The 12,676-nt window shown below is 37.2% G+C and overlaps 1 protein-coding gene and 1 pseudogene across 1 annotated transcript; both read left to right on the forward strand.

The window, feature by feature from the left end:
- The first annotated feature begins 2,504 nt into the window (after positions 1-2,504).
- LOC101584445 (ubiquitin-conjugating enzyme E2 D3-like) lies at positions 2,505-2,945 on the forward strand. The gene has a single exon (XM_012516378.1). The coding sequence runs from the start codon at positions 2,505-2,507 to the stop codon at positions 2,943-2,945; it is 441 nt and encodes a 146-aa protein (XP_012371832.1).
- Positions 2,946-5,247: 2,302 nt separating this feature from the next.
- On the forward strand, positions 5,248-6,743 carry LOC101572844 (annotated as a pseudogene).
- The last annotated feature ends 5,933 nt before the right edge of the window (positions 6,744-12,676 follow it).

The following is a 12,676-nucleotide window of genomic DNA, read 5'->3' on the forward strand; positions in this document are numbered from 1 at the left end:
TCCTATCTAGCCATCCAACTATCTACAATTAAGTAGTGTTTGTAATTTGATTCACTTAGTCTCAAAGATATATCTGGATCCTCACTGACCTTGAAGGGCTACGGCCAAAATGTTGGCTATCCTTGTAGCCTTTCTTTTTCTCTGATTTGTTGGTTTTCAAACTGAAGTTGTCAACCCTTCAGAACAGTAGCTTAATGATATTATTATTCCATAGCATAGGAAGTTGAGCTTAACATCACTATCTGTCTGAATATTAAACTCGTTAGACATAACATAGAACAGGTATTTCCATCAATCATTGATATGTTAAATTATATTTATTCTTTATTAAATTTATTGAGAAACAAATAGCAATGAGACAGTTTCAATATACATTTTTTTTGGTGGAACTGGGGATTGATCTCAGGCCCCTGAGCTTGCCAGGAAAGCACTTATTCCACTGAACCATCTTCCCCAGCCCCAATGAGACAGTTTCAAAACCAATTAGTAGGACAGTTTCAATAATAAATACATTGCATATTGTCATCTTTGTAGTGGTTATTCATAGTACAAGATGCATACATGATATCCTGTCTGAACACTATTAGTACAAATTTCTTCTCAATGAATTAAGAGAAAGTAACTGTATATCTAACCTATTTTGTATACGCAGATACAAAAATGGTCCTCCATTTGTATCCCCTTTTTTGTTTAGTTTTGTCAGAGATGGGTATTCCATTGTCATTTATATATTGTATGTACATGAATTCAGCAAAATAATCCAATACAGTCCACTAGTCCTTAATAGTAGTGGGTTATCCATAGCACTGGCAACGTCAGAAGTTGTTGACTTGAGCCTTTTACAACTCAGTATATTAATATGGATTACTTTTTATACATTGTTTTTATACTTTTCTACTAGATAGTTAAAGCAAGATAAAGCAGGACCTATATAAGATGAAATGTAACATTTGTATCTGACAAGGTCAGTCAAATCCACTCAGGATTTAACCTGAAACCCTGTACCACAGTTTATAGATCATTTGTTAGTGTCACCCATGTGGATGAGTCATGACCACTGCTTGACCAATTTGCTCACTGTGAAAGCTTGAGAAAATGTTTTCTGTCCATGTGATTCTCCTTAGGCACACTCTACATCATCGATCACTTTCCTCTGTGGCCCCATAATCACCTTGATCAGTAACTATATATGTATATATACACACACAAAAAAAATAGGATAGATACAGCTACTTTATCTTAGTTCAATGAGAAGAAAGATTTGTACTAATTGTGTTTAGACAAGATATCATGTCTCCATCTTGTACTACGAATAACTACTATGAAGACCACAATATGCAATGTATTAATTATTGTAACTGTCCTACTAATCGGTTTTGAAACTGTCTCATTGCTATTTTTCTCAAAAAAATTAACAAAGAAATGAATCAAAGCACAGAAAAATAAATGTCGTGAGAAAATGTAGATTAAAGTAGAGAGAATGAGCATCAGTAAGTAGAACCAAAAAGTTCAAACCCATCATCGTTATTGCAACTATTGTCGCTATTTTTAACTTTATTGACTTTGCAAGCACAGTTCTTCAAAGATAATTGTATGTAAAAAAAATTTAACAAATCACATATGGGCTGCATTGCAAACCTAGTATCCTTAATAAAAATTATTATTATTATTATTATTATTATTATTATTATTATTTTGGTGGAACCGGGGATTGAACTCAGGCCCTTGCGCTTGCCAGGCAAGCACTTACTTTACTGAGCTATCTCCCTGGCTCCAATAAAAATTATTTAAAAATTCCAAAAATAGAAAAGATATATCTGGAGAAAAAAGAGAGATTCAGAAAATGAAAAGAGAAAGTGACCCTGTGTGAGAAATGCAGGACAATTCATGAAACCCACTTTTTTATTATCATTTTATTTTATTTTACTGGTAACTGGCATGTATAACTTGCCTGTCCATGGAATAAGCGCTCGAGGAGAGATTTGGCACCTTCTCCCATTATTAATTCCAACCCTCTTTTTTGCCCTGCCCCCACCTGCCTACGTCAGTTCCTGCCTACATGTGACGCACTCTCTTTGGCCTTTGTTACCTCACTGAATGGATCACTACAGTTACAGGGACCTGGCTTCAGGGAGACCAGACACAGCATTGTGGCAGTCTGCTTCAGGACCTCTGGCCTCTCTAGCAGAGGCCTCTGAACAGGTATCATTCTGGCGGACAGTGGACTCTCAAGCTCCCTGGGTAATATCATGGGAGGAGGCCTCAATCCACAGGTTTCTAGCAGTACCGAAAGTGATGTCCAGCAACAGATACCAGCTGTCTCCTTCTGCCCTCTTCACTCTGGGCGGACCTTCTCAGCAACTCCCACAATCAGAGAACCATTCCTCAATGCAAGAACCCGTTGCCTTGGCCTTTTGCAGCGTTTCTGGAAGTCTAACAACACTGATGCCCTGGACAATGCCTCCAGACCTGAGCCAAATTTGAGGCCCCAAGACCTGAAGAGAATGGCTCTGAAGCGGATTCAAAAGGAGCTCTGCGGTCTCGCTCGTGATCCACCAACCCATTGCTCTGCCGGACCCATGGGTAATGACTTGTTCTTCTGGCAGGGGACCATAATGGGTCCCAATGATAGCCCCTACCAGGGAGGCGTTTTTTCCTTAAATATCCAGTTTCCTTCGGATTATCCATTTACACCACCCAAGATAACATTTACCACCCGAATTTTTCACCCAAGTATCAGTCGAAATGGAAACATCTGTCTAGATCTCAGGAAGCAGTGGTCACCAGCGTTCACAATTTGCAACGTACTGTTATCCATCTTTTCCATGTTGTGTGATCCCAATCCTGACGATTCTTTAGTTCCTGAAATCGCCAAGCTCTACCTCAGGAATAGGGGAGACTATGACCGAATCGCTAGAAAATGGACGAAGAAGTACGCCATGTGAGACTTCCAACTCAAAACTGTTTGACCAAATAATAAAGGCAAAATTGTCAGTACAGTTAATTGATTGTCCCTTGATTACTTTCTTTTAAGACAAAACTTCTCATCTTGTTGCATACATGTTGTACACGTTTTGTATTAGGGTACATGTGGAGAGGTATTAGAACTGGATGAGTGATGGGAGGTTGAGTGGCTGGTGAGAGGCATGAAGTGCAAATGGGGGAAAGATTTCTGGGACTTCCATGGAAAGTAACATTTTTAAATTTAGGTTTCAAATATGAGATTATTTCATTGAGTTAGGATTGGAGAAATAAGCAAGGACAAGAGCCAGTGGTGGCTTTAGGACTAGAAAAAACAATTTCACACATCTGTGGGAATATTTTTAATTTAGACCCTTGTAGAAATGGCAACACATAGGAACACCTCAGTGAAGATTATAAAGCTAATTAGGGATGTATTTTCCTTTGTAGCACCAGCTCTTCAGAAGTTTTGATTTGGACTAAGATGGGTGTCCATCCATATCCTCTATTTTGAGCTCTTGGGTTCACCATCAAATGAAATGGATCATGAGTTTTTACAAGTAAAGTGTTTAATTTCCAGTTTTCTACACCTCCCCCCTTCTTGGGAAACTTCCAGAAAGCTTTCAAAAGTTTATGGTGTAAAATAGAACCACTATCCAAATCAATTCTTTTTGTTAAAATTTTTTTTATTTATTTGAGAGAGAGAGAGAGAGAGAGAGAGAGTGTGTGTGGTGTGTGTGTGTGGCTAGCTCAGCCCACCAGGGGGCGGGACTGGCTGGCATGTGGTGGTGGGGGATTGAACCGCGGTCCCTGATGCTTTGCCAAGCTTGTTCTAAGTAGGTGCTTTAGACCACTGAGCCATCTCTCCAGCCCTATCCAAATCAATTCTAAGAAGAACCCTTTGTTGAAGCTCAGGGAGAATCAGTATGAGTTTGGGCTGCTTAGGGAGATCCTGTGTCAAATAAATAAAAAATACAACTACAAATAAAAAAAGATAAAATGAAATTTTGACAGCAACTAATAAGAGGATAGCAATAGTTATTACAGTGTGTGTTGCTATCTTCAAAGTAATTACTCAGAGTAGAAGACAATGCAAAAAATCCTTACAAAACAGGAACAAAATAACAAGCTCTGCAATTATGTCTCCTCTTTTATTTTGGAATGTATAGCTTATGTTTTTATTACATTTATGCTCAGTGTTACTAAAATTTTATCACATTTCTCTTTTTTACTTTTAAAGAGGAAATGAAACAAAAAGCAATTAACAAGAATAAGAAAAAAAAAACAAAGCTTATTCAATGTTGCATGCCTTTATCTGGTAAACTGAGAAAAACTTAATGATAACAATACATAATATAACAATCATCACTACTTTTGTATTCTTTTGAGATAGCACATTTTTAAGAGATCCTGACCCTTTTCCTATAGTGGATAGCTTCCAATAGTTTTGAGGCAAAGGAATATTTTTTCTGTCATCTAAGTTCAAAACTTCTTAAAAAAACATTCTTCATTCTGATTTACATTTCCTTTTCACTAATTTTATATTTGCATAGAAACAACCAGTTTGTTGCCCTTCCCCTCAAAGTTTAAATCTATGTTTCTTCTGAGGGGAACATCTAAGTTATGTAGATAAAGTGGCAAACATTTGTTATTTCCCTCTTTGGTCTTGCACTAGTCATGGGGATATTCCTTGTATAATGGTCTGCACCCTGTGTTTTCTATTTTAAGTGTGGAAGCCCATTAGCATCTGCAAGAAGATCTGAATATCACTTTTGTCATCTACACCCACGGAATTTTATGCTGCATATCAGGCCATACAGAACCTTTTACTATGCATTATATAGGCAATGCTTACTGAGTTCTATGAAATATCCAATTTCCCTCCATGCTGTGGCACACATGAATCAGAACTCATATCAGATGTCTAATAAGCGCATCTTAGGTTTCATAGTAATTAGTTGTATTGTGATTTCAACTTCACAGGGAATTCATGGAATGTTGAGATTTTGTAGATTTATAGACTTATTCTTGTAATAAATGTGAGCATAATGTTCTCTTCATTTATCTGTATCCTCTGCAAAATGCAGAAGATAGGCATTCTTAATTTGTAAAAAATAATGTATGGTTTTAGGTAAAAAAGATTATAGTTTGGATGTATAGCAAAACCTGGAAAAAAAGATAGGAGACCATTACACTTATTTTTTAAGATATAACGAATTCCTGCGGGTTGGCGGGGCCTGGCTCGTGTGGGACTGGAGGCGGCGTAGGACTGAGGTGTAGCCGGCAGCTTTGAACTAGTGTGATAATGACTCCAGTCAACGGAACTCACAAGGATGCTGCCATGTGGACCTCCCGTGAAACTATGCTGGCACAGCCCCTCAAGGACAGTGACATTGAAGTGTACAACATCATTAAGAAGGAGAGTAACCGGAAGTGAGTGGGACAGGAGCTGATTGCCTCTGAGAATTTTGCCAGCCGGACAGTTCTGGAAGCCCTTGGCTCCTGTTTAAATAACAAATACTCTGAAGGGTATCCAGGCCAGAGATATTATGGCAGAAATGAATTTATCGATGAACTGGAGATACTATGTCAGAAGCGAGCGCTGCAGTCCTATCATCTAGACCCACAATGCTGGATGGTCAATGTCCAGCCATACTCAGGATCCCCTGCAAACTTCAGGATATACACTGCCCTGGTGGAGCCCCATGGGTGCACCATGGGCCTGGACCTGCCTGATGAAGGCCATCTGACCCATGGGTTCATGACAGACAAGAAGAAAATCTCTGCTACATCTATCTTCTTTGAATCTATGCCCTATAAGGTATATCCAGACACTGGCTACATCAACTATGACCAGCTGGAGGAGAATGCCCACCTCTTCCACCCAAAGCTGATCTTTGATGGAACCAGTTGCTACTCTCAAAACCTGGACTATGCACATTTGTGGAAGATTGCAGATGAGAACAGAGCATATCTCATGGCAGACATGGCGCACATCAGTGGACTGGTGGCAGCTGGCGTGGTGCCTTCCCCTTTTGAGCACTGCCATGTGGTGACCACCACAACCCACAAGACCCTGAGAGGCTGTCGTGCTGGCATGATCTTCTACAGAAAAGGAGTGTGCGGCACGGATCCCAAGACTGGCAAGGAGATTCTGTACAACCTGGAGTCGTTCATCAATTCTGCTGTGTTTCCAGGCCTCCAGGGAGGTCCCCACAACCATGTCATTGCTGGAATTGCTGTGGCCCTGAAGCAAGCCATGACTACACAATTCAAAATCTAACAGCTGCAGGTGGTGGCCAACTGCAGAGCTCTGGCTGAGGCCCTTACAGAGCTGGGTTATGAAATTGTTACAGGTGGCTCTGACAACCATTTGATCCTCATATATCTACTTTCCAAGGGCACAGATGGCAGAAGGGCTGAGAAGGTGCTAGAAGACTGTTCTATTGCCTGCAATAAGAATACTTGCCCAAGTAACAGAAGTGCACTGAGGCCCAGTGGACTGCGACTGGGGACCCCAACACTAACAACCCTGGGACTTTTGGAAAAAGACTGCCAAAACGTAGCATACTTTATCCACAAAGGTATAGAGCTGACTCTACAGATTCAGAACAATGTGGGCTCCAGGGCTACACTGAAGGAGTTCAAGGAGAAGCTGGCAGGGAATGAGAAGCATCAGAAGGCTGTGTGGGCTCTCTGGGAGGAAGTAGAGAGCTTTGCTTCTCTCTTCCCACTACCTGGCCTGCCTGACTTCTGAAGGAGTCAGCCTGCTCTGCATCTGCCTTAGTACCATACACACTGACTGCCCAGGGATACCTACTGAGGAGCCAGTACCCTCTTGGGACAACAGAGCTGCCACATATCGCCACTAAGCAGCCCTGTCCCTTTTGAGGGAAATGACTTAAATTCTATTTTCACAAATCAAAATTTAAATCCCATTGTTAGTAATTCTGGGACAGGTCATTAAGGAATTTAAATTTAAATCTAACTTTCTCAACTTATATGCAACTACTCCTAAAAAATAAAATACTGTGTAGCAAAAAAAATATATAATGAATTCTTGAGCCAGCATTGTATTGTGAAATTTGAGAGAAGTAGATAGCAATGTTATACTTTATTCAGAAGCCATATTTTCATCATACCATTTGATTTTTTCCATTTAAAATTTTTTTTCAATCTCACAATTTTCAGAATCATGAATCTTGCCCAGTAAAAATATTGATGCTTCTTAGATTTGTGTATATCATCTTTGACTTCTTTCCCTTTGTAAAAGTCAGTGGATGAAATCTGTTAGAGTTAAAAAGCAAGCACACAAATATAAACCTGTTCAGCAAAAGCAGTGTGTTTGGGTTGTTAACATTCAATCAATCTCTATCCTTGTGATAATCCTGAACTGTTCACTGCTAGAAAAGAAAACATGCTTGTCTCCCAGAATGTATACCATTCTGTATCTATCTTAGAACTTTAAGTAACGTGTCCTCTTTGCTGATTGACTATAAGACTCACAGGAGTAATTTTACAACGTAGTTCCTAAGAAAAGTCTTTTTAAGCCCAACTAAGCCTGTCTCAGGCCCTAGAAGGAGGCTGTGTGTCTTCTTAGAGGTACTTTACATTTACGATAATGTACCCTCTATTTGGTCTTATTTATTTTGAATCACCTAAAGCTCCACTCTTTCATCTAGATGTGCTTAGTCATGGTTGAAAAATATGAAAAGTAAACTTTAAAAAGTCTTTAAAATATGACATAAGAAGTGTGCCAGAAATATGAATATTTAAGCTTAAAATATTATTCCAGTAAGAACACAATATGCCTCAAAACATCCCCTCTCACTACATTTTCACATCATTCCTTCCATTTGCTGAAGTAACTTTGCAAAATCTACTTTCTTGAATTTCTTTATTAGCATAGGTCAAAAATATGTTGCCTACTGGAGGAAAATGTCATTTAATGGAAAGACCGGATCAAAGAAACAACAAAAAATCATTGCAATGTGTACTCATCCATCTCTGTACTGCATCAGAGAAATAATCCACTGGAGTGACTGGGGACTACCATAGTTCTCAATTTCATTTTCTATGAGTGCCTTTAATTATGCTGTTATACTTCTGTTGATATAAGGAATTGATTCACAATGTTTACCTTTTTTGGTCTGTGACTTTTGGTAAGAGCAAGAAGTATCAAAGTGTGGCACCCATTGAATAAGGTGGATGAGGATGACATATCATAAAATTATTATGAAACTGTGTTTCTATGGGGTACTATTCACAGAAATATTCACGTTATTTTTCATAATACCTTACAAAGAAATGAAAGATCATTTCTGAAAAATTACCAAGAATGTTACAAGAACTATAGGTAAGTGTCTTTGAAATAAAGATGAATAAATTTTAGGAAATCAATGGCCATACGTCTCGCAGCATAAACTTATAAAATGTAACATTTCATTACATATTTGCTCATACCTTATAGATGTCTGTGTATGTATAAATGATGTGGAAAGAATAGGCATTTAGGTTGGAAAGTGAGCTCACTAACAGCCATATTAGAATAAATAGAAGAATGGAAATGGCTGTGTAAAATTGAAAATTAGTCTAGTATGCATATAATTGTCCACAAGCTGGTAATACTTTTATTTACTTTTTACTTTTCACACTGATGTCCTATGACCTTAGTACATTATGTTCAGTTCTCAGTGTGAAGTAAACTACAATTCTTCCTCTTGCCTTGTCTTAGATTAATAGAAGACGTAGAACTCACAAATAAGCCTTTGTAGGTCCATTTTTTATTATATTAAACTTCCCTTTTTAACATGCCAGTTGTTGCTGTGCTGTCTCTCGAGTAGATGATTGCTCAAAAAGAAAGGGGTGGTGAATGAAGGCAAGAGATAGGAAAAGGAATATTATGGGACTGTCCTGCTTCAAGGTTGTATATGGTTAGATTTTTGGAGTTATGTGTAAACATAAGAAGCATATAATTCTTTATGGCTTTTTAAAAATGTATTCTAATTTTTAAATGTTTTTTCATCATATTCTACAGGGACTTAAAGTTCAACATATCAATACTTGATGAAAAATACCTGTTCCATGTTATGCCTAAGATGGTTGACATACAGACAGATAGTGAGGTTAAGCTTAACAGCCTAGGTTTAATGGTAATAACAATAAGTTTGCCTTCTGGATGGTTAACAACCTAACTTTGCAGACCAAAATTAGAGAAAAAGGAGGGCCACAAGGAAAGCCAACATTTTAGCCCTAGACTTCCAAGGTCACTTAAGACTCAGGACATATGAGAACTTGTGCTGTAACGTAATGTAATTCGGTAGTGTCCCAAATTTTCTGATCAAGGAGATCATGGGGCCAAAGAGGAAAGTGTTCGATGATGTAGAGTGTGCCTAAGGAAAGTCCCATGGAGAGAAAACATTCTCTCAGGCTTTCACAGAGAGCACATTGACCAAGCAGTAGCTGTAACTCATTCACATGGCTGACACTGACAAAGGTTCTACAACCTGAAGTACAGAATCTCAGGATAAATCCTGAGGGGATTTCACTGATCTTATCAGGCCCAAAAGCTACAACTCTTGTTGCATAGGTCCTGCTGTATCTTGGTCTTAACCATCCAGCAGAAAAGTATTAAAACGAAGTATAAGAAGTAAAACCATGCTGTTATGTTGAACTGTAGGGGACTCAGGTCAACAATTTCTGATATTGCAAGTGAAGTGGAAGACCTAATACTATTATGGACTACTGGACTCTTTTAGAATATTTTGCTGAGTTAACACACCTATAATATTCAAAAACGGAACTTAACAAAAAAAGAGAATGCAGATAAATTTCCATTTTGTATCTGTGTATTCAAAATGGTTAAGATAGATATATAGTTACATTCTCTTAATGAATAGAGGGATTTGTTCTAATGATGTTTGTAAATAGGATATCAAGTCCGCGTCTTGTACAGCAATTAACCACTAGGAAGAATGTACACAATGTGTTAATTATTGAAACTGTACTACCAGTTTGGTTTGAAACTCTCTCATTGCTATTTGTTTCTCAATAAAATTAAGGAAAAAATAAAATTAAAAATATATATGTATATACAAAATTAAAAAAACCTTCCTTTTTATTTTGAAAAGTAAAAGCAGAATCTGAAAAGCAGAATATAAGAGAGAAAGAAGATAACATGAAACAATATATATGTTACCGATTTTCAGAACACAAATAACTAGTTACAATGGTTGTTAAATTCTCTATTGTTGTCATCAAATCTGTTGTGCATATTAACACATATACTTATGCAAGATTGGACAAGTGATTGAATATTAATGTTTACTTTCATGGAATCTTAATTTTTCTCCTTGTTTCCTTTTATCTTTTTGATGTACATGATATACTAAAAAATTTTGGTACTCATATGTGTTGAGTTTTTTTCAGTTAAGATAACACATATTCTGGGTCAGAAGACAGTGCTACAAAAATGACAATAAAAAGAAGCAAAATGCATTCTCAGATGACAAGCACAACCATAACAAGTGCAGAGGACACTAACACAGAACAAATTGGGAATTACACAGATGAAATGAATGAATCAACACCTTCTCAAATAAAGAAACAACTGCAGAAAGTGTAAAGGAACTCAAATTGGAAATGAAAAAAGAAATCCCTGAATTAATAGCATCTGCAATAAAGAATCAAATGCAGAAACATGTGGAGGAAATCCAACGTCCACCAAGAACAAGTGCAGAGGACACTAGTTGAGCTCAAATGTATGAATTAATAGTGTCAATAGTAAATAAGTAAGAGCAGAAAGTTATAGAGGAACTCAAAGCAGAATTCTTTTCTGAAATAAAAAAAAAGAATTCTCTGAACTCATAACATCTGAAGTAAGGAAGAAACTACAGAAACAAAGAGAGGAAACCCAATCTGAAAAAAATACTACAGTAAAAGAATTAATAACTGCTTCTAAAGAAGACATTGATAAAAATAGAGAAGATTAGAAAAATGACAGATTCCGTGAATAAGCAATACAGGAAAGAAATAGATGGCATGAAGCAGAGTCAAAGAGACAAAAAGGAACTGAAAATCTAAATCACAAGCTTGCAAAATGGTTTGAGTGAAAGTAAAGACAGAGTTTCCATCTTGAAGACGCTGGTGAGGCTAGTGAAAAGGTAAGAAAGATCACCTAAAAACAACTAGGATACAGGAAAAAATAATTTCTCACTTGCAAGACGATGCAAAGATGAATAATGTGAGACTAATAGGTGTCAGTGAGAAAGAAGGAGTCAATACAACGGACAATAAAAAATATGGGCAGAAGTAATAGCAGAAAGCTTCCCAAATGTGAGGAAATAATCTGACATTTAGGTAACCGAAATATACAGAATAGCAAGTAACCTCAACCCTTTAAAAAACATACTGAGACATATAATAGTCAAGATCCCAGAAATTCAGCACAAGAATAATATACTGAAAGATGTTAGAGAAAAGAAGCTGATCACATTCAAAGGAAAACCCATCAGAATTATGACTGACTTCCCTTCACAAACCATGAAGGCAAGAAAGCATGAAGCAGAGTACTTCCAGACTTCCATGCAAACAAATTCTAGTCCAGAATACTATACTCTGTAAAACTCTCTTTCAAGATTGATGGAGAAGTGAAATACTTCCATGACAAAGAACAACTAAAAAATATCATGATGGCAGTGCCAACCCTACACAGGCTTCTGAAAGATGTTCAAGAGAGGGTCCCAAATAATCAGAACTACATGAATGAGATCAGAGGCAACCAACTAAATAGGGCAAACAATTAAACACAGGAGAAAAAGGAGTAAGCAACAGCAGGTAAATAATATCAATTATAAATCAATGCATTTCAATTATAACCACCAAAGTAAATGGACTTAATTCACCAATTAAGAGAAATAGACTAGCACAGAGGTTTAGGAAACAAACTCCAACAATATGCTGTATACCTGAAATACACTTAACTCATAAAAATATTCATAGGCTGAAAGTGAAAGGATGCTAAAGAATAATACACACTCCAGCAAGTCAGAAAAAAGTAGGGGTAACAATTCTATTCCCAGACAGTCTCAACTTCAAAGCAACAATGATCAAGAAAATAAGAAGGCCACTATATAAGGCTTAGGGGAAAAATTGAAGAGGAAGAGGTAACACTCATAAATATGTATGCACCAAACATGGGAGCACCCAACTATATAAAGCAAATCTTAGTGAACATGAAAAATGTAATATCCAATACCACAATCTTAACATGAGACTTTAACACTCCCTTATCTCAAAAAGATAGGTCAACCGACAAAAAATTAGCAAAGAAATAACAGAATTGAACCAGAGCTTAAAATAAATGGACTTGTTGGACACATACAGAGTGTTCCACCCAAACCCAGCTGAATACACATTTTCTCAGCTGCACATGGGTTATTTTCTAAAATAGACCACATACTGTTCCATAGGTCATGCTTAAGTATATGCAAGAAAACAGAAATTGTCTCATGCATATTATCTGAATGCAGTGCAATGAAACTGGAAATAAATGACAAAAGAAACCAGAAAAAAACCTTACATACACGGAAATTAAACAGCACCCTACTTAGCAACCAATGGGTCACAGAAGAAATAAACAAGAAATTCAACAATATCTACATTTCCATGAAAATTCAAGAACAACTTATCGGAATTTGTGGGATAAGATGAAAGC

This window comes from Octodon degus, unplaced genomic scaffold, assembly GCF_000260255.1.
Source record: "Octodon degus isolate 3935 unplaced genomic scaffold, OctDeg1.0 scaffold00103, whole genome shotgun sequence".
Lineage (NCBI taxonomy): Eukaryota > Metazoa > Chordata > Mammalia > Rodentia > Octodontidae > Octodon > Octodon degus.